The sequence below is a fragment of the Nyctereutes procyonoides genome, unplaced genomic scaffold (assembly GCF_905146905.1).
Source record: "Nyctereutes procyonoides isolate TBG_1078 unplaced genomic scaffold, NYPRO_anot_genome, whole genome shotgun sequence".
NCBI lineage: Eukaryota > Metazoa > Chordata > Mammalia > Carnivora > Canidae > Nyctereutes > Nyctereutes procyonoides.
This window is the reverse complement of record NW_026575140.1, coordinates 58,927,165-58,948,902: the sequence shown is the minus strand read 5'-3', so window position 1 is coordinate 58,948,902 and position 21,738 is coordinate 58,927,165. Positions and strand designations below refer to the sequence as shown.

Below are 21,738 nucleotides of genomic sequence, written 5' to 3'. Positions count from 1 at the left end.
ATTCAAAAATCAAACCTTTAGGGGCACCTGGGTGGCTCAGCTGGTGAAGTGTCTGCCTTTGGCTCAGGTCACGATCACAGGGTCTGCATCGGGCTCCCTGCTCAGGGAGGAGTCTGCTTCTCCATCTCCCTCCCCCTGCCCTGCTTGTGCTCTCTCTCTGTCTCTCAAACAAATAAATAAAATATTTAAAAATTGAAACTTTATGTTTAGTTTTGGGGAATAACTAAATAAAACTCATGAATAAACAATAAATTTCATTAATTTGTTAGATATTATCATCAAACTGTTCTTATGTATTAACCATATTTTGGGAAGGAAACCTCTCTCCACTGCTAAAAACTACTAGGGTTTAGGCTCTGAGTGCACCAGGCACGGCTGCCGGCTAGATGAGTCAGGCAGACAGTAGGTAAGAACCACACCAATACATATACGGGTACTGTTGTGCTGAGGGCGGGGGTGCAGTGGGGAGGAAGGGGCCAGGGGACCTCCTGGGGTCACAGGGAAAGTCATTCAGGTGTTTGGGTCCCCGCAGCACATCCAGGCTGGGAGAGCTGCGGCTCTAGCAGCAGGGTCACCTGGAGACAGGCCTGTCACCACTAAGGGGCAGGCTGGGGTTCACTTACGGCTGGGTAGACTCTCCAAGGGACAGACCCGGCTGGCCCAGGAGAAGGGAAGGAGGAAGAGAGTGACGGAGGAGGAGCAGTGTGCATCCCTGCGTCTCCAGCACCCAGGGCAGGCAAGGCGCAGAACAGGTGCCCAGTACCTGCATGCGACACACCCGGCGCAGCCTGGGGCAGGTCCCTTCCTCTCCGGACGCCCGTTTCCCTCTGCAGGGCGGCCACGGAGCCCAAAGGCGCTTGGGCGGCCCGAGGACCTTGGGCTTGCCCTCCCTCTGCGATGGCTGGAGAGCGCAGGGCGCGCGGCGCGCGCGGGGCGGGGGAGGGCGCGCGGGGCGCGCGGGGCGGTTGTTGGGGGGATGCTGGGCCCAGAGCAGCGCCGGGTGACCGGGTGACCGGCAGGAGTAGGGCCTGCGGCGTGGAGGGCGCGGGCGCCGTCATCGTCTCTGCCGACACCCTCCGGGACACGGGAGCGGAGGTAGGGGCGGGAGACACGGGGGGAAGAGGAGGGAAAGGCCGGGATTCGTTCTGAGGGACCCCGGGGCCGGCGGGGGGGTCCCGAATCGCCTCCGCTGAGCCCAGAAGGCGGCAGGTGCGGACGTGGACGGGGGCGCACGCCAGTGGAGCCCCGCTGACCCGCAGCCCCCGGCGCGCCTCCGTCTAGGTGGAGACGCTGGGAGGTGCCAGGGCCCAGGGCGCGCCCCGAGCGCCTCCCGCAGGCGGATGCCGGGTGGCGGGCGGAGTTGGGGGCAGACGCGCCCCCCTGACCCCGGGGGTGGCCCCGCCCCGTGGCCGCGGGGAGGCCTCGGCGCGGGGGGCGGAGTTGGCACGGTCCCCCAATCCGCGATGGCTGCGGCCCCGTCTTAAGCCCGCGGAGCTGCGGGCCTCCCTCACTCGCCTGTCCCGCTGGCCTCCCTCCAGCGCTATGGCCTCAGCGCTCAACTATGTCTCCAAGTTCAAGTCCTTCGTGATCTTGTTCATCACCCCGCTACTGCTGCTGCCACTCGTCATTCTGATGCCCGCCAAGGTCAGTAGGAGCTCCGCGGACCCCGGGCGCCCTATGCCAGCAGCGGCCCCGGTCCCGGCGCGCAGAGGTGGAGCGCTGAGCTAGAGCGCACACCGGGAGGTTGGCTGCCAGACGGGAGGTGCCGGCACAGACTTTGGAGGGGCGCAGAGACCCGGGGGTGCACCCCACTGGGGCACACAGATCCCAGGGCACAGGACCCGGAAGGTGGCATCGATCTTGGCCACGCAGCTGTTCGCAGGCTCAGCCCCATCTCAGAACCTCCCGGGAGTGAAGCATCGCATCCCTGCCCATCACCCCCAATGTCACCTGGTGCCCATGGGGAGCCTGGGCACCTGGCTTTCCCTCCGTCTCTCCCTTTAGCAAATGGAGACTTGGCAGCCATGGGTGGCTTCCCAGGCCAGCCGGGGTCCCAAACGGAAAGATCTCCCCCTGAGTGGATCTGGAGTGCTGTCTTTCCACCCCCCCCCACCCTGCCCCCATCGGGTCTGGTTCCCTATCCAGGATCTGCTTCTTCCCTGCTCCAAAGCCTTGGAGACCACAGCCCAGCGCAGAGCCTCTCCGGCTGAAAGGAGGTCGGAGTTGGCTGCTGGGCCGAGGTCGGCAGCGGCTGGGTAGGAGGCGGATGCGTTCCCAGGCTCACGCCTTGGGTGGCACGACCCAGGGCTGCAGGGGAAGCCGCATCGGTCGCCTGCGCCCAGCGCTCCCAGGAGGGAGGGAGGCCTGGGATGAATGGCCTTGGCAGCAGGGCGGGGGTGGGCCAGGAGCCCTGGCCGGGGCTGGCTGCGCTGGGCTTCCTGGCTGCGCTGGCTGGTGGAAGCTCCGTTGGCAGAGGCCCGAGCCCTTTGAAGCCTTTTGTGGCTGCTGGCTGCTCCTGCCTCCTTCCCTCTTTCAGCGCCTTCTCTCTGCGCCCGGACAGGAAACCTCCGCTGCCACCCCCACCTCCCACCCCCGGCCAGGTTTGGGGAACAGAGGAGCTCTTCAGGGGATGCTCTGTGGGCAGTCCTGAGGCGGGGTGGTGGGGGGGCGGAGGGTGTCGAGGGCCCACCTGCATGAGGACTGCACTCCCACCACTCACATGTCCCCGTGGATTTAGCCACGACCTTGTCCTTTCTCCACCTTGGTGTGCTCATCTGTACAATGGGTTTGGTTCTGACACTTTTGACTCTGGGTGCCATAAGTCCTAGGGTGGGGGAGGGAGGACCCTTGGGCGGGAGAGGGTTCTCCAGGCGTCCAGTAGGGCAGCCCATAGGCTGCGCCCTACCCAGTTCCCACCTGCCCCCCCGCCTCCATGCAGAACCACTGGGGCCAAAATGTCAGGTTTGGACAGTAGGGAGCCACCCCGGGGTGCCCCTGGGAGGCCCAAGGGAGGTTTCTGCTTTATGACTGATAACAAGTACCGACGAAGAACTTCCAGGGCTTCGTGCAGTGTTCCGTGCACACAGTAGGTGCCCTTCTGAGTGATGGGAGAGTGAGGGGTGCAGGTGCATTGGCTTTCAGGGAAACAGCTGGGTACTGCTGGCCCATCCCCCTCACACACACGAGCAGTGTCTGCTGAGCGTCCGGCCCGTGCCAGGACTCCCAGGTTGCTCACTGTTTGGGTGTGTGCTGGGGTAGGGTCAGATGGGGGCAACCCAGGGCAGGAGCTGCCAGGGGCACAGGTGGGTGGAGGGGTGCAGGGCTGGGCTTTGGGGAGCTGGGCGGCCAGTGAAGAGAAGAGCCCAGGCTCTGCCACAGCTGGTGGGGTGCGGGGGCTCGGGGTGCCTGTTGGCAGGGAGGGGACAGCACAGGCCTGCAGGACCCGCTCCTCGCAGAGGTTCCCCGAAGCCATACTGAGGCCTCTTGGCTTTGTCCTCAAGGCGGCAGACACAGGGAAATGCCCCCAACAGATTTGTAGGTGGGAAGACGGAGCCCCGCAGTGCTGGATGGGGAGATCAGACTGGGAGGGTCCGGGTGGAAGGTGAACGGGGAGGCCAGATTGGGAAGGTCCAGGTGGGAGGGTGGAAGGGAGGTCAGGTTGGAAGGGTCCAGGTAGAGGGTGGACGGGGTGGAGATGCACAGGGATGGTGCTGGGGAGTGAGAGGAAGGAGCTGTATTGGTGGCAGATTTGTGGCGGGGCTGGGAGCCAGGAGAGGCCGGACAGGCAGGTGCTAGTGCTGCCCTTGAAAACGCTGGGGACGCACAGAACAGCCCAGGGAGGTGGCCAACATTACCCACACCTCCAGAGGTTCCCAACTCAGGACTAAGACCTCGCATCAGGAACCCAAAGCCCGCCAAGCTAGGAAGCGTCCAGGCATGGGTTTGCACGGGAACCAGGTCAGCCTCCTGGCAAAGCCAAGGTTCCGGGGCTCCTGGTGAAAGGGTGCAGGAGGTGGTTCACCGAGATTAAACACAGGGAACGAAGGTCCAGGCCTGAGTGAATGGAGATGCAAATGAGAACACTGAGTGCCATCTTCCCTGTCCACCCGTCCTCCCTGTCCCCTCTGTCCCCTCCATCATCGTCATCATCGTCGTTGCCGTAAAACCTCTGCTGATGCTCGGGAGCAGCACTTTCTGAATGAGCGGGTTTGCGGCTGCACGTCTGGGAGTGGGATTCCAGGCCATGTCTGAGTGGCTCAGAGTAGTGAGTGGAGCAGGTGGGGTGACCCAGGGCAGACACAGCACATCCCCCCAGGAGGCCGCGGCAGTGGGGAACCTGTCTATGGAATCAGTGGAGCACATGCTGCTCTAAGAGTGACCCACGTGGGACTAAGAATGGCACAAGTCCTCCTGGATGCCATGGGGGCTGTGTCCCTGTCAGGCAGAAAATGCACGCAGCATGCGTGCCCTGGGGCGCCTCCCAGGCACTCAGGTCATCCTGCAGTGATGCGTCTGCACGAAGGCTATTTGACAGTCAAGCGTCTCCTGTGACTGCTGGAGTCCTGACCCAGGTCGAGGGCAACAAATGGAAGGGCGGGGTGGGTGCTCTTTGCCTGAAGAGCGTGCCGCTGCCCAGCACCATGAGGCCAGCGCACCGCGCAGAGAGCCCGGGGAAAGATCCACACTCAGGATGCCCAGGTGGCTCCTGCTGCGTGCAAACCGCTCTGGCGCCACTGGAGGGCGGAAGAACCACCAAGGGGAGCCTTCGACGCGGGGGGGCTTCTGTGTTCAAGTCCTCCCGGTCCCCGTGCACACTCTCCTCTCCTCAGGGCTACACTGGAAGGCGAGGGTCCCTAGTGGGCAGGTCCTGGGCCGCAACGCTGTGCTGACAGGGGCGGGGAGGCGAGGGCGCTCCCTCCAACGCTGCGGCCCCTGTGGTGGACACGCCGCCAGCACACGAGGTCTCAGGGCTGGCTCCTCAGTTTGTCAGGTGCGCCTACGTCATCATCCTCATGGCCGTTTACTGGTGCACAGAAGTCATCCCTCTGGCAGTCACCTCCCTCCTGCCCGCTGTGCTCTTCCCGCTCCTGAAGATCCTGGACTCCAAGCAGGTGAGCATCCCCCACCCCAGTCCCTCTCAGAGCCACCTAGGCCCCAGGGGGGAGACACAGACCACCTGCCTGACCGTCCGTCTCTGCGCTGAGGGGCCCCCATGGGCGACACGTGGTCTTCTCACCTATCCTGTGGTGAGGTGGCTGGGGTGGGCCTGACGGGCCCCACGCTGTCCCCAGGTATGTGTCCAGTACATGAAGGACACCAACATGCTGTTCCTGGGTGGCCTCATCATGGCCGTGGCCGTGGAGCATTGGAATCTGCACAAGAGGATAGCGCTGCGCACGCTCCTCTGGGTGGGAGCCAAGCCTGCACAGTGAGCGCTGTCCTATGTCTCTGTCTCTGTCTGTCTCTCTCTCTGGGGCCCCAGGGACACAGGCAAGGGTGGCTGCGGGCTGCCTGGGGCTTGGTGGGCAGTGAGACCCCTGGGTGAGCAGTGGTGGGTTCTCTCTGAACGCTGGGGAGGTGGGGCAGTGAAGACTGCCCCCACCAGCTCCTTCAGAAGATAGGTTCCCCAGGAAACAGGGTGGATGGAGGCTGGATCAAGCCCTGCCTGACACCCCTGGGGGTTTTGTGGGGAGAGCACAGGGAGTGGCCCAACAAGCTAGCTCAGGGGATACAGGGAGGTCACCCCTCCAAAGCTGCATACCTACCCCCTCACACCCCCGTCCCCCTCAAAGGAGCCGCGGCCTCGTCTTCCCCCACGTGGCTCAGCCCTGCCCTGACGTGAGCAAACACCCTGGTGTGCTGAGCACCCGCGTGCCTGGGTGCTGAGCAAGATGGGGCCGGATGACGTGCTGACGGCTCACAGGCCTGAGCCTCTCCCCACACTGGGTTCTCGGGCTGCTCCTCTCTGGGGGGTACAGCGAGCTCGCTCAGCGATGGGCCCCGCGCACCTGGACCCCCGTGGACCCCAGATGAAGGGCTCGTGAGTCCTCCTGTGTCGGAGCCCAGATGCTTCACAGGGTCAAGGGCAGAGCCACTGTGCGTCCTGGGACCTCAAGGCCTCAGCAACGTCCTGCCGGGGTCCTGGGAGGGTCGCCGTCCTCTCTGCCACCAGGTCGGCCTCCTTCTGGGGTGTGAGTTCAGGGAGGTCACACACACTCCTCCACTCCCTGTGCCCCGGCTCCTCCTGGGACCCTGCCTGTGGCCGGTCCATGGCACTGCCCATCTGGGGCCGGGGGTCTTTACCTGTGGCTTGCGGAGCCCAGATGCGTGTGTCACTCAATCATGTGGACCCTGGCTGAGTCCTGGTCTCTGTTCTGACAGGTCCCTGCAGGCCACCCACCCAGGCAGCAGGCTGGCCCCCAGTTCATCCCTGGGCTCCCCTGCCCCGGGCTGACCAGTGACCCCGAGTGGGTCCCACAAGCACCTTGTGCTCCTGGCCCTGAGCCACGGAGAAGAGTCAGACCCTGCCCCTACCAGGGACACAGCTCCTCTGGATCCAGCCGGGGACAAGTGTCCATCCCAGGGAGGATGGACGGTGGAGGGTAGATGGTGGAGGGTAGACAGTTCAGGGGATGCTCCGCCCGAGCTACCGGGTGCTGGGAGGGAGGCCGTTGGACAGGGAGTAGGTTGGGCGGGTGACAGAGGTGGGCCCTGGGGCCGACTGCCCAGCCCTGGACGGCACTGGGGCCAGCTGTCCCCACCGGGCCGGCACCTTTGGGTTGCTATGTGGTCCTTCCTGGTGGGAGTCCCTGATGGCCATGACTGTGTGGCATCAGGAACATTTGGAGGGGAGAGGCACAGGGGCAGCCCTGCAGTGACGCTTCCCTCCATGCCGTCCGGGCAGAACGGGCCCCAGTGTCTGGCATCCCTGCAGGGCCACAGAGTCCACCCCCACTGTTGCTCCCTGCGGGACTCTCTGGCCTCCCTGCCCACCCCTCCTCTGCAGGCTGATGCTGGGCTTCATGGGCGTCACGGCCTTTCTCTCCATGTGGATCAGCAACACGGCCACCACGGCCATGATGGTGCCCATCGTGGAGGCCATGCTGCAGCAGATGGAGGCCACCAGCCCAACCACCGAGGCCAGCCTGGGGGCCCTGGAGCTGTCGGACAAGAACAAGGCTGGAGAGCTGCCAGGTGAGCCCAGGGGCCGGGCAACCACGAGCCCCCCTCCTCTCTGCAGCCCGAAGTTCTGTGCCTGGAGCCTCCTGAGAACAGGCGTTCAGATAAATGCTCAGAAAGCGCTGTTTCTGTAAGTTGTAGGAACATGACTGTTGCAGAAAAGTTAGATCCTGCAGTAGAGCTCGCGGCGAGGTCCCACGCTCGAGTCCCAGGGTCCTGCCAGCCACAGAAATTGGTGCTTAAGCACCAGATTCCCCACTTGGACCTGCTGGGTGTGCCTCCCGCCGTCCACACCGCTCCCATTTGGGGGGCCAGCAGCTCTCCGCTTCCGCGGGTGGTGGGGTGGTGGCCCCACCTTGGCTCCCCGATGAGGCCCTGAGCTCAGGGATGGCAGAGAGCAGTCCCTGGGCCAGGTTCCTGCCACAGAGCTGCCGTGGACAGACGGACGGGGACCGTGCGGCCCAGGGGAGCAGTGGTGGGCTGGCCCGTCCCCCAGCAGAGCAGGGCAGGGCAGGGTCGGGAGCTGCGGCTGGTGGCCCGCCCCAGCTCAGCCCATGACGTGCCCCCCCCCACAGGGAGCCAAGTGACTTTTGAAGGCCCCTCTGAGGTGCAGCAGGCCGACTGCAACAGGAGGAGCATATGCAAGGCCATGACTCTGTGCGTGTGCTACGCGGCCAGCATTGGGGGCACTGCCACGCTGACTGGGACGGGACCCAACGTGGTGCTTCTGGGCCAGATGCATGAGTGAGTGGTGGGTGAGCCTTCTGGGGATGGGAGGGGCCCCCGGGGGAAGGGGGCCTGCAGCAAAGCAGCTGTCCAGGACCCCGCAGGGGTGGGACACTTCTGCCATGGGGCACGTCCAGCCCTTCTTCCCCAGCTCTCGCTCAGACTGGGACCCTATACCCATCACAGAGCTCAGGTCGTGGGAAAGCCTGTGGGGCTGGACGCTGGTCCCGGGTCACTGCTTGCAGAAAATAGACGTCCCTACAGCTGGCTCACTGCCCTTGGTAACGGTGGTGCCCCGTGGTGGCCGCTTACTCTCGGTGGACCCTGGCCGGAGCCTAGGGCTGGTCTGCACCCTCCTGCCGGGACCACACAGGGTCACAGGCCTCGGGCGGTGGCTGGGATCATGGGGAGCCACCCCGCCATGGGGCAGCCCTTGCAGAGTCCCTGGTTGAAGGCGGAGGAGCCGGGGCCCAGCGGGTGGGGCAGCTGGGGGTGGGCAGGAGCCCAGTCCGCAGACACTTGAGGCCCAACATGCTGGCGGTTTTGATCTTGAGAGGACTCTCCATAATGATAGCCTGCGGTTTTCCCTGACGCTGGCTGGGGTGGCGTGGGGACGGATGTGCCCACATCCACACCCAGGGCTGGGCTGGGCTGTAGCACGAGGGCTGCTCGACCAGCACCAGTGGGGGTCCCCGTCCACCCTGGGGACCTCCACAGGGTCTCTTTCCTGTGACCCCCCAGGTCCCTGGGGTGCGGGCTCTGAAGTGTCTAGGCACCCAGCTCCCGTGTGTAGGAAGGCGTGTTCCTCTGGAGGGAGGGGCCTTGACTTTTTCAAGGCCCTTCGTGGGGTCTGGACCCGCAGGCAGGGTGATTGGCCGCCCCCCAGGCTCGTGGTGTGTGTGTGGGGAGGTCTTGGGGCCGGTCTGCTGCTGGGCATCCCTTAGGGGCCGGGCCGGGGAGTCTGACCAGCATCTCCCTCTCTAGGCTATTTCCTGCCAGCAAGGACGTGGTGAACTTTGCCTCATGGTTCAGCTTTGCCTTCCCCAACATGGTGGCAATGCTGCTGCTGGCGTGGCTATGGCTTCAGTGTGTCTACATGAGGTCCAGGTGAGCACTGCCGCTGCGCCCCTGCCACCCCTCACCCCCACAGGAGAGCCTCTAGCCCGCCTGCTGCTGCCCTTCCCACAGGGGAGTAGGTGTGGGCCAGTGGGTCAGAGCAGCTCAGAGGAAGCCCTGTGCACACATCTCTGCAGGACAGACTTCCACATGGCTGCTGTGCCCATTGGTCCCCTCAGATCTCCAGCCTCCTGACCTCACATGAACCTAATTACTCTCAAAGGTCCCACTCCTCATGCCAGCACTTGGGGGGGTTAGGGCATCAGCGGGTGGATGTGGGGGACACAGTCCTATCTTGGGGGGCCCAAGGTGCAGCCAGGGGTCAGGGGCACCAGGTGTGGCCTCTGCTCAGGTGGGCGGCTTCCCCGAAGCCCCAAGGCTCGGGGCTGAGCTCCCTGCAGAGCGAGCAGGGGGCGCTGGGCTGGCCCCAAGGTCACTAGGGTCTCACTGTCAGGACCCCCAGCTGTGGCCGCCCAGCCCATGGCCGCTCAGCCCATGGCCATGTTCAGGGCTGCTGTTCGCTGACGCTGCCCATCAGGTGCTCCAGCTCATGGGCCCAGCCAACCCAACGTGGAGCATGGGGGGGTGGGGGTAGCCTGGAACAGTGGGGGTGGCCAGGTGTCCTCCGGCCCAGACCCTGCCTGCTATGTCCGGGGCCCCAGTAGGTGCTGCCCCTAGGTCTTGTGGATGCCCTCACCGGGGCCAGGGAGGTCATACTCACTTGGGTCCCTTGTCTGGGCGGTCGTGGAAGCAACGTCAGGGTGGAAAGTACCCTCCTGAGTTCATGGGTGGCCTCGGAGGCCATGTCCAGCCATGGGACCCAGGACCAATGGGACGTCGCTGCTGGCTCACACCTGGCTTTGCTGACCAGCCTGCCCCACTGGCCTCTCACCACGGCCCTCCCTAGTTTTAGGAAGTTCTGGGGCTGCGGGCTGCAGAGCAGGAACCATGAGAAGGTAGCCTATGAGGTGCTGCGGGAGGAGTACCGGAAGCTGGGGTCCTTCTCCTTCGCCGAGGCCAACGTCCTGCTCTGCTTCATCCTGATGGTCGGCCTGTGGTTCTCCCGGGACCCTGGCTTCATGCCCGGCTGGGTGTCCCTGGCCTGGGAGGACGGCGAGACCAAGTAAGTCGGGGGTGCATCTGTGCTGCCTGAGTGCTGCAGCTCCTTGTCATCTCCCTGTCCCCACAATAAGCCCGTGGACGTGTCCCTGCTGGGCAGGCAGGGTGGCTGGGTGGGGATCGGGAGTCAGGAGCTAAGCTGGGAGCCCTGGCTTCCAAACCTCCGTGCTGCTGTCCATCCCCTCCGAAGGCAGACGCCGGGGCCCACAGCCTGTGCAGAGACCCGTGGAGAGGCCGCTTCTCGGCAGGTCGGCCATTCTGTGGTCAGAGGGAACGAGGCCCCTCGCCGGGCAGGCGATGCAGGGGTGGGAGGTACCACCTGTTATACCTGTTGCCTTTGATGCACTGCGGGGGTTAGGACCCTGGGGAAGCAGGACCCTGGACAGTCTGATGAGAAGAGGTCAGGACACGCCTATGGAGCCACACAGACTTACGGGGAGGCCGGCGGGTCAGGGTCACCCCGCTGGGGGCAGAGCTGGGCCAGCGAGTGGCTGTCCTGGTGTTGGCTCTCGAGATCCCAGTCCTTGCTCTCTGCCCCACCTGCGGACACAGAGCAGGTGTGTAGACTGGCAGCCCCCAAGCCCAGCTGGGCACGTCCTGCGTGCTGTCCCCTATAGGTACGCATCTGACGCCACCGTGGCTACCTTTGTGGCCACCCTACTGTTCATCATGCCTTCCCAGAGGCCCCAATTCAACTTCCGCAGCCAGACGGAGGAGGGTAAGGCTGGGGGCTGGCCCGGCGCATGTCAGGATGGGACCCCAAGGGAGAGAGCCCCCAGCCTGGGTGGAGAAGCCTGGCTGGGCTGTCAGGTCGGGGTGGGGGCGTCCCTCAGTCCTGGCCTTGGGACTATCCAGGGCCAACCCTCCTCTCCTGTGCTCTGCACACATTGGGAACCTTACCAGTCCTACAACAAGCCCAGCAATGCCATCAGTATTTGGTGTCTCTCTTCCCGTTTTTATTTTTTTTAAAGACTTTATTTATTTATTTATTCATGAGAGACACACAGAGAGAGGCAGAGACACAGGCAGAGGGAGAAGCAGGCTCCCTGCAGGGAGCCCGATGTGGGACTCAATCCCGGGACTCCAGCATCACACCCTGGGCCAAAGGCAGGCACTAAACTACTGAGCCACCCAGGGAGCCCCTGTCTTCCCGTCTTTGCAAGGATGCATGTGCGTGTGTGTATGTGCATGCGTGTGTGACTGACACCCACAGAGCTTGTGGGTTTTTGTGTTTTTAGGCTGTGTACCTGTCAAAGACACAGCCTCCAACTCTTATTTTCTTATAAGAGCCTCTTGTCGCATCGACTGACTGTGCTGTTCTCTTATGGAACGTTCTGGCTCTTTCGGATTTTTCATGTTTATAAATGCGTGTTTTCATGAGCACGCTTCTCTGAGAGTGTTTCTTTAGGGTGAGTTTCCAGGAGCAGGGCTGTTGTGTGAGTGTATATGTCTCGACGACTCTCAGATGTGATGTGTTGCCAGATTGCTTCTCAAAGAGATGCTGCTGATGTCTCTGCTACTGGGAGCATGTGTGGGTTTTACCATGTCTTCACTGCAGTGGGGGCAGTGATTGCTTTGAGTTTTGGCTGATTTATGGATGTGAGAGGGGCGCCTGTCGTCCTCACGGCTTTCGTTCCCCCTGATTAGATCTCTCTTGCGTCCTGGTGCTGCCCTGGGTTGTGCATGTGCATTCTATGGTTTCTTCTCAGAACGTAAGGCTCCGTTTTATCCTCCTGCGCTGCTGACCTGGAAGGTGACCCAGGAGAAGGTGCCCTGGGGCATTGTGCTGCTGCTGGGAGGCGGCTTTGCACTGGCCAAAGGATGTGAGGTAAGACCCCCTCCCCACCGCCTGCTGCCGGCCCCTTTTACACCAGAGGGCATCACAGAGCTGCTTCTTGTACCCCCCCCCCCCCGCCCCGGGCCTGTGTGTCGTGGCTCTGTGTCTGTCTGCTCCAGATAGCTGCTGGTGTCCTGAGGGCAGGGACTCTTGTCACCAAGGAGGAGATGGATGGGTGGACGAACCTGGAATATAGAAAGTGCTCCTTGAGTGGTTGCAGCAAAGAGTGAATAAGAGACCAAGAGGCTAAGTTAGCCCAGAGACGCAGAGGATGCTGTGAGGTCTCCTCTTGGGTTTGGCGGCAATGATCCCTGCTTTGATTTGTTCTGGGAGGTCTCTTTCTCTGCTAGATCTTGTTCTTCTATTTTCTGGACTCTTTGTTGATACAGTTGACATTTAACATTTTTTTCTCTATCTAAAAATATATTTCTAGAAAAAAATAATTCTCTAGGTATATGGCAGCGCAGGAGGAGAAGAACAGCTTTGGGGAGAAAACACCCAAAAATGTAACCTTCTTACTCCCGCCCCCCCCCCTTCCTCAATAGCGAAGAAATGAGGCAGAGAGAGGGATGAGCCCACTGGTGCTACGATCCTCCATCCATCCATCTGTCCATCCATCTGTCCATCTACCCATCCTTTCATCCATCCATCCATCCATCCATCCATTGATCCATCCATCTGTCCATCCATCCACCATCCATCCACCATCCATCCATCCTTCCATCCATCTGTCCATCTACCCATCCTTTCATCCATCCATACATACATACATACATACATTGATCCATCCATCCATCCATTGATCCATCCATCCATCCATCCATCCGTCTACCCATCCATCTGACTTTCCATCATCCATCATCCATCCACCCATCATTCTGTCTGTTGATCCATCCATCCATCCATCCATCCATCCATCCATCTGTCCATCCATTCATCATTCCATCTTTTGGTCCCTCATTCCATCCACCCATCCATCTATCCATCCATTCTTTCATCCCTTCATCCCTCCATCCAGGAGTAGAATGTCATAGACAGACTTGGTCTATCTTGTTTCTGCTGTTCCTTCCGCATCTAGAATGGAGCCTGATGTATCACAGGGACATGAATATCTTTTGGATGAACAAATCCATCCATCTGGCCCCCTCTCCATTCAGTCATTCATCCATCATCTCTCATTCTTTCATTCATTCATTCATTCATTCATTCATTCATTCATGAAATGTTCCTATTATGCCCATGTTAGATCAGGCCTGGGAGTTACAGAAGAGGTTGAGAATGTTCCTGCACTTGAGGCCTTTGCAGACTGGAGAGGGGGTCATATCTGGAAGAGTGTCAGCAAGAAGTGACTTCCTTGTGATGGAATAATCCTGCAGTGTCAGGCTCAGGAGCAGAAGATGAAGCTGGTGTGGCTCGAAGAAGCCACTTCACTGAGAGTCAAGATGGGGGCATGGACTTTATTCCAGGGGCAACCACTGGAGGGTTGAGGCCAGATCTGCACTTGGGAAAACACCCTGATGTGTGGAGTAGAGATCCGGGTGGCAGGGGAGGGCTGAGAGAGTCCTGGGGTGCTCTGTACCTTCATCTAACTGAGTCTTAGCATGAGGCTCCACGAGCCACACTCTTCTTCCTCAGACTCCCTCTTCCTCTGAATCCTCCATTTCTGGCTCAGATCCCTCTCCTGAGCATCAAGAGCTTCAGGGGGCTGAGAGGAGATGGCGGCAAGGCTCTTGGGGTGCCTCGGTGGCTGAGTGAGCATACAGGCACACAGGGTGACACCCAGGTCCCAGGTTGGAAGGCAAGTGGACGGGGAGCCCCAGGAAGCAGGCTCTGGGCCAAAATTCTGTCAATAGATCATCCGGGCTGGAAACAGATCAAGGAGACAGCAGGGTAAGGATGGAGCTTGTGTCTGGGATGTGGCAGAGAGAGGGTCATGGGTACAGGAGGGGCTGAGCTCCCTGGAGAAGGACCAGGGCCGTCTCCCGCCCTGGAGATGCAGGCCTGCCACCCTTGGTGACTGCCCTCCTGTGCTTCCCAGGCCTCGGGGCTATCAGAATGGATGGGGAAGCAGATGGAGCCCTTGCACTCTGTGCCCCCCGCAGCCATCACCCTGATCCTGTCCCTGCTCATCGCTGCGTTCACCGAGTGCACAAGCAACGTGGCCACCACCACCCTGTTCCTGCCCATCTTTGCCTCCATGGTAAGTGACCTGCCGGGGAGATAACCCTTAGCTGTCAGGTCACAGGAAGCAGTCAACCTGTGACCCCATCCCAGGTCCCTGGAGGGACCATGAGTTGAGGGCCAGAGCCTGACCACTCTTCTGAGGTCCTTCTTTGTACCCCACTTTCTCCCCAAGGTCCAGGCAAGAACCGGGTACTTAGCATTCACTTTTAAAGGTGGCTGATTATTTCTCGAGCCAAGCAGACGGGATTCGCAGTGAGGAGGGGTGGGCCAGCACCGTGGGGGTGATGGAGGGCCTGGTGTGCATGGGGTGCAGGGCACGATGGCCGGAGCCCACCCGGAGGCGTCCTGGGGAGCCAGGTCTCCAGGGTGGTGAGAGGCGGAGATGTCCGGGGGATGGAGCCGCCCAGGGCTCCGGGTGGTGGTGGTGGAGTGGTTGGCACTGGGGGCCAGGCTGGCATGTATCTGAGGTAGAACAGAGCCAAGGAGCAGCTGTGACCTTTCCTTGCACTTGCTTCCACCACTCGCTGTGCGGTGTTCCGACCTCGGGGGGGGGGTGCAGCCAGAGCTCTGGGTGGGGGGTCAGAGGACCTGAGTGTGAGCTGTGGGGTCCTCGAACATGTCGCCTCGGTTCTCACTTGTCCTCAGGGTCCAGTGAGGGACGAGGGGCCGTGGAAATCCCCATGAGCGACAGCACGGGCCTGGGAGGGAGCCCGACGCACAGTGGTCTTGGCTCAGGGTTCAAGTTGCCAGATTTCTGTGCAGCTGCCCCACGTTCATGCATGTGGACGTAAAACCTTCTGTTCTCGGTGAAGGTAAAAGCGTTGGCTCCCTCCGTCCTAAGCAGCCCCCACCCACCCCATCCCCCCAGAGCCACACAGATGGGGCTTCACCTGAGGCTGTGGCCAGGCCCTTTGAAAGCAGACTTTTCTCGAAGTAGACTTCACAGCTACCGTCCCGGCCCCCCTGGAGCCCCTGCCCCAGCGTCCGCCTGCGGGAGGGGACGGGAGCCAGCTGCCTGGCTGGGTCACAGAGGTACACAGGGCATGCTCACTGGGCACACCCCGGACCAGGGCAAATGGGGTGGGCAGGAAGCAGACGGGGACCCTGCCCGGGCCTCTCCACCACTGCCAGACGGCGTGCGTTTGGGAGCAGCCTTTCCAGAGGGCGGTCATAACCCGGAGCCGCTCATGCTCGCCTACCCGGACTCAGCAGTTTCGTGTCTGGGGATGTACCTCAGGAAGCTGGTCGGCGGTGCTCACAGGCATATATTACAGGATTGGTGGTTGTGGACTTGCATTCACAGCTGCGGGTGTGGGCGGGAGGGGACACAGTCATACGCTGCAGTAGTATCAAGGATTGGGGGCAACACAGGTTTTTTAAAAAATATTTTATTTATTTATTCATGAGAGACACAGAGAGAGGCAGAGACACAGGCAGAGGGAGAGGCAGGCTCCCTGCGGGGAGCCCGATGCGGGACTCGATCCCAGGACCCCAGGGTCATGCCCTAAACCAAAGGCAGATGCTTAACCCCTGAGCCCCCCAGGTGTCCCACATGTTCTTTATCAACAGTGTCATTCCGTGGTCCTGCTCTGCACCTGAGTGTCATTCTCCTTGAAGTGTCTGTTGCGCTAGCACATAGGACACGGCTGTTTGTACACGCGTGTCTCACCTGACCGCCCGCCTCCGTAGTGGTTGCTACACTGAGGAACCTGTCCCCGGGGGTCTTGCTGCTGTAATGTCACACGGGCATCTGTCCTCACATGTGCAAATCCACACAGCGGGCTGTTGATTCCGACAGAGACGGGAGCGCATTGCGAATCACATCGCTCGCTCACTGAATGAATGCGTCGTGCATGTCTTGTCTGCACCTGGCGCTGCTGGGTGTGGCTGGAGGGTAGAAAGGTTAGGCACCACATTCCCCAGGGCATGGATGCACCCACACAGGCAGGAGGAAGTGGGCTCTGGAGGCCTGTGGCAGGGCGGGCAGGCGTGAGCACATGGTGGCTGTGGGAACAGGTCCGGTGTGGTCCCAGCACGGCGTGGTCTGTGGCACATGGCTGGCAGCTGAGTGAACAGGGCGTTCGGAAGGGCCTCCCTAGGGAGGTGGCTCTGAGGTTCAGCCCTGGGAGGCTGGCATGGTTATTGTTCAGACCCAGAGCGGAGAGTCCAGGGGCCTGTGGGGCAAAGGCATGGGGCCGGGATGCACGCAGGGCACAGGGGAGTGTCTGCCTGCGGTGCCTGTGACCTCGCAGCCCTGTGTGTCTCCCCAGTCACGGTCCATCGGCCTCAACCCGCTGTACGTTATGCTGCCCTGCACTCTGAGCGCATCCTTTGCCTTCATGCTGCCCGTGGCCACCCCACCCAACGCCATTGTCTTCACCTACGGACACCTCAAGGTTTCTGACATGGTAAATGCAGCCCCTCCGCCTGCGCTGAGGCTGGATGCCCGTTTACTACGGACGTGGGATGTTGGGTCCCGTGCTCTCGATGGGCATCTATGCACAGCTTCACTTCTCTGTTGATGCTGTCTCAAGATCTGCAGATGGTGGCGTCTCCCAGAGCTGAGAGGCGGGCTCTGGAGGCTGTCACCTTGGGGACCCCTTGATGAGCCCTCCGGAAGACATGAGGGCAGGGGGCCCCTGGGGGCTGGGATGGGTGTTGCATCTAAGGAGGACCCATGAGACAGGTCCAGGGCAGGTAATGGTGGAGATGCAGGAGCAGGGATAGGGACAGGGGCCCTGCTGGGAGCGAGGGATGTCTTGGAACAGATGCAGACAGAGGAAGACCCACCCCCTCCCGCTGTGGCTCCATCACCTGTCACCACCCGTCACCACCTGTCACCGGAGGGGGAGGAGGAGAAAGGAGGGGAGCATGTTTGGGGATCCCAGGGGCCCTGGGGGTTGTCTCACCCCACTTCCTGTGGACTGTTGGCGGTGCTCATGGGGGATCAGGGGACCCACCTGTGCTGCCCATTTCCCGGGGGCGCTGGTGGCACCTGCTCTGCCTGGGGGTAGGGTGAACGCGCAGCCAGCGGGCCCAGGACGGGCTCCCTTCCCTGAGGGCAGCGGCTCCCCGTCCCATTCCGACAGCCTGGCTGCCCAGGGGGTCCTGACGCTGACCCTGGTTCTTCCCCAGATGAAGACAGGACTCATCATGAACGTAATCGGAGTCTTCTGTGTCTTTCTGGCCATCAACACCTGGGGACGGGTCATATTTGACCTGGACCGTTTCCCTGCCTGGGCCAACGTGACGAATATCGAGACCTAGGGAAGAGCCCTGTGACTGCCGAGTATAGCGCCCCCGCCCTCCAAGGAGCCCCACGCCTTCCCGCACACCTTGCAGCAGAGTCTTGGGGTCCACTCCCCAGAGTGGCCCAGTGATACCCACACCCCCACAGAGACTGAACCCAATGGGCCACCTCCTCCTGTAGGCCCATGCCCAGCATGGGGAGTGGGGGATGGGCGGCGGCAGGGCAGAAGCGCAGGGAGCCCCTTGGGATGCTGGGGGGATGTCTGCTTTTCCCCAGGGTTGGGGGGGGCACCTGCCAGCCCCAAGCTGGGCTCTGCTGTCCACCCACCGAGGCCCACAGTTGTCGGTGGAGTGGGGGTTGGATCCCAGCTCAGGAAGCAAGAGAACAGTGGCCACCCAGAGCCTGTGCCTCCCCCAGCTCTCTGTGGCCCCATCCCGTCTCTCTCATTACTTGACAGGGGACACCGCCCCCCAAGGGGCAGGCTGTCTGGTCCCGGGCAGCTTCCTACCGCTGGGGTCCGAGCCTCCTGGAGCCGCAGGGAGCACAGTGCTACCCTCGAAGGCTGACACTGGGGCTGCTGACTTCTGGATGCTGCGGCCCACAGCTCCACGCCGGCTGACGTGCTCTGTTGTGAGGGACGACGTGTACCCCTCCACTGTCAGGGCCATCGGGCGGTGGGTCCCCCTGCCTGGGGCCCTCCAGCGCCCTTACTTCCCCCAAGTGGCTGGGCTGGGGTCACATTCCTTGTGTGGGCAGCGATGGCTGCTCTGGGGCCCCCCAGCGGCAGGTGCAGAGTGGACACAGCTGTGCACGGCAGAGCCAGAGCGGGGCCGCCAGAGCTGGTCGTGCTGGGGCTCGGGCTTCCCTCATTGCCAGGCTTTGGCAGCCATGCCTGGCGGTAACATGGCTTCGCTGAGAACGAGCCGCGCTCGGCGGCCCCCGGGCAGTGTGGCTGCGGGGATGCCCGCCCCTGCCTACCAATGCCTTACCTGTCCTCCTGGGGCTGCTCTGAAGGCCACACAGGAGCAGGAACACATCAGGTTCATTGGTGGCACTTGTCAGGGCCGGAGGACATCGGGGCTCAAGGAAAGGCCCCCCAAGGACTAGAGTGGGATGGTTCCCCTGGCCCAGTGTGTCCCCATGGGAAACTGGGCCTGGCTCTCTGCCGTGCAGCAGGCAGTGGCAGGTGCCTGAACGAACACGTGCTCAGGGCCCACCTCCTATCCATGATGCTCCCCCTGGTCCTCACAGCAGCCCCATGATGTGGGCTCATGCTCTGGGGACACAGAGGCCCCAACAGGCTGAGCTGTTACAGGATCGTTGTCGCCCTCACACCCATGGGTTTTGGTCGCGGCCATCTGGGAGTGAAGACTTTGGGAGGGGAGTTGGCAGCAGGGCAGGCATCCTGGGTGATGGCACGAGGCCCCCGGGGATGGAGGGAACCTGAGCACGTGGTCCCCTCGGCATTCAGGGTTTTAGAAGCTCCTTTGAGGAGCTGTCTGGGGCCGTCCAAGAGTGGGCCCCGTGGATCGGCCACTGAGTGTGCTCGTTGGGGCCCTGATCACACTCCTATGTCCCCAGCAGGGGCCTCTCCGCGTGCAGATGGCCTCTGGGCCGACCTCTGGACACTGACCCCTCCATTCCTGACACTAACCCTCACATCACAGCTCGTTGTTTAGCTTCAGGGACGTCTTGGCAAAGTTGCTCCCGCACAGGCCATGAGATGGGATGCTGCTGTGGTGTCGTCTGCACCGTCCAGTTCCCTGTGTCCTCGGGGGGACCCTGGCCCTGGTGACCCGTGTGTCCTTTTAACACCTAACCAAGTCATGTGTCCAGACTTGTGCATCAAATGAGTGGCTGTGACAACTCCAAGTAGACTTTCCACCCTCGCACCCGCTGCTCCTTGTGTACCCACCAAGGGCCTTGTGCACAGGCTGGTGAGGGGCCATAATCCCACCTACCCCAAGGCCTATATGCTCAGGGAGGAGCCCCTGTGGACGTGGGCTCAGGGACTGTGGGCATCTGGCCCTCCCCTCGGAGGAGCCGGCCCGCTCCTGCCCTGGTGGGGCCTCAGCTTCTATCAGGAAGGGTCCCCAGGCTGGCCTGGCGTGGAGTCAGTTCCCTGGCCTCTATCTGGGCTCAGTTGTTTGCCGGAAGCCCTCCCACACCTTCTCCCCCGTTGATGTTGTGCCTCTAATGTCTTGGAAGGAGGTTGTGCCCAAGACCCCGTCCTCTCCTCTGAGCACCTGGCTCAGGTGGCTGAGGTCAGCTAGGGTCGTGATCCTGTGACCAGGACTACTCTCCAAGCCGCGCTGCCAGTGATAGAGGAACCCCACCAGGGTCACAAGTGATGCCAGAAATCCTCATCCTTGGCCCTGGAACTGGGTGTCTCGCTGACGCTCTGAGCCCAGACCCTCCTTAGGGGAGGATCCAGGATCTGGCTTCCCTGGCCAGCCTGCCCGGATGGCCACGTCCACCCCGGAGACACAGGCTGCCCCCGGCTGCCTGCCACCCGCCAGCGCTGATGGCCCAGGGCAGACGAACATTGGGACTCAGCTTCTGAGACATGGCGAGTTTTTATATTTAAAAAGTGAACACTGTTAACCCAGCATGAGAAATTCCATGGGCACAAAGCCACTTCAAGAGGCCCCCAGCGGTTCCAGAATGGGATTTGCTGGCAGCATCTTTCTTGTCCTTCCAGAAACAGCCCATCTGCACGAAATTCTCCTGTAGACATGCATCCTCTCCGTCACACAGGGGCTGCGTCCTGCACAAAGTGCCCATCCATGTTTCCGCCCCTCCCCTTAATTTATTTGGAGAACGTTCCATTTCGGGACATGTGAATTTTGACTCTTTTCTCATCCAATAGCCTGTTTTGTTTTTAAATTGAGGTAACGTGAAAATCCAGCCAACTGCGCGGGTCGTGAGCACACTGTTCCATGCATCGCTCACAACTGTGTGCAGCTTGTGAGCGACACCCACCCCCGCCTGTCCCCCATCCACATCTCTTCCTCCCTCCCTGTACACACACCTCCCCCCGGCCACCACTGTTCCCCTAAACCTCTGCATCTGCTGAACAAAATGCTTGTGATGTTTGTTCCTTCGCAATTGTTGCTAAGCGGCTCCTAGGGCACGGCTGCGGTCTGGCCGATCCCCCTGGGTGGCCTTGAGGGGTGTTCCGGTCTGGGGCTGGCCTGAATAAAGCTGTGTTCTCTCTGCAGGAATGTGTTCGTGAGCGTGTGCTTGTGTTTCTCCGGGTGAGGGCACCCCCAGGGTTAGAGGCCCCAGGTAGTTTGAAAGCTGCATCTTATTCCAGGGAGAGCGCAACCCGGCAAAGACACAAGCCCTGGGAACGGGCAGCCGGTCAGTGCTGGCCATGCCAGGCTTCTGCTAACACTGCAGTGACCGAGTCCATGCTGGCATCTCCCTGAACCCATGTGAGGAGAGTCCTTTCCAGAATGGCAGGCTGGATGAAGGGGTGTGTGCATTTAAACCTGGGGCAGGAGCACCTGGGGAGTCAGCAGTGTGGCATCTGCCTTTGTCTCAGGGCATGACCCTGGGGTCCCGGTGGAGTCCCGCATTGGGCTCCCTGCATGGAGCCTGCTTCTTCCTCTGCCTGTGTCTCTGCCTCTCTCTCTGTGTCCTATGAATAAATAAAATCTTTAAAAATAATAATAATTAAAAAATAAGCCTGGGTCAGATACTGACCCTCTGCTACCCAAGGGAGTGGTGCCACCATTTATTATCAAAAACCACACACAATGCCTTATTCTTGCACATCTTAGCAACATTGTGTACCATCAAACTTCTCAATCTTAACTTGAAAAATATTAAGTAGTTGAAAAATATTATCTCATGATTTTCATCCCATTTATTTAAATTACATGGAACAAGAAGCATCAAAAAATTTTTTTTCAGATATTTATAATCTGTGTCTCTTTTTGGTGAACTCCGTTTTCTTCATTTTTCCTCCCCCAGAGGTCTTTTCTTACTCATTTGTAAGAACTCATTATATATTAAGGAAACTAGTCAGTGAGCAGAGGAATAGTGAGAGTGTCTGTTAAGATCTGGTGAAGCTGGTTACTCTCTGTTTATTGCTTATAACCTACCCTCCCCCCTGGCAATTCTCACAAACTTTTCATAAGAATTTCTGAATCAGCTTCTCCAGTTCCAAAAACAACGTGGTCAGCATGCACCTCTCGGGCCATCTCTCCTACGCCTCTCCCTCCCTCTGTAGGGTTTCCTGGCCTCTGCGCTGGGGGTGTCTGGGGCCAGGATCATTCTTTCTGTGGGGAGCTGTACTGTGCGCTGTGGGATGTCCAGCAGC

At 60.8% G+C, this 21,738-nt stretch overlaps 1 protein-coding gene across 5 annotated transcripts; it reads left to right on the top strand.

The window, feature by feature from the left end:
• Positions 1–1,475: 1,475 nt before the first annotated feature.
• On the top strand, positions 1,476–20,625 carry SLC13A5 (solute carrier family 13 member 5). Of its 5 annotated transcripts, none has more exons than XM_055307123.1 (12): positions 1,476–1,644; positions 4,983–5,111; positions 5,292–5,428; positions 7,058–7,194; positions 7,755–7,923; positions 8,890–9,012; positions 9,929–10,144; positions 10,758–10,858; positions 11,850–11,968; positions 14,016–14,177; positions 16,432–16,569; positions 17,869–20,625. In XM_055307123.1, the coding sequence occupies exons 1-12, from the start codon at positions 1,543–1,545 to the stop codon at positions 18,028–18,030; spliced, it is 1,695 nt and encodes a 564-aa protein (XP_055163098.1). In that variant the 5' UTR covers positions 1,476–1,542; the 3' UTR covers positions 18,031–20,625. The 5 variants fall into 5 exon arrangements, with proteins under 5 accessions (XP_055163098.1, XP_055163096.1, XP_055163099.1 ...); XM_055307121.1 differs by having other exon boundaries at positions 7,007–7,194; XM_055307124.1 differs by having other exon boundaries at positions 17,297–18,011.
• The last annotated feature ends 1,113 nt before the right edge of the window (positions 20,626–21,738 follow it).

Bases quoted from the DNA above. Each gene is read 5' to 3' on its own strand.
- SLC13A5 (XM_055307121.1), top strand. From the start codon at position 1,543: ATGGCCTCAGCGCTCAACTATGTCTCCAAGTTCAAGTCCTTCGTGATC. The intron at 5,112-5,291 runs GTGAGCATCCCC...CGCTGTCCCCAG, and splicing joins AGATCCTGGACTCCAAGCAG to GTATGTGTCCAGTACATGAA. The intron at 10,145-10,757 runs GTAAGTCGGGGG...TGTCCCCTATAG, and splicing joins TGGGAGGACGGCGAGACCAA to GTACGCATCTGACGCCACCG.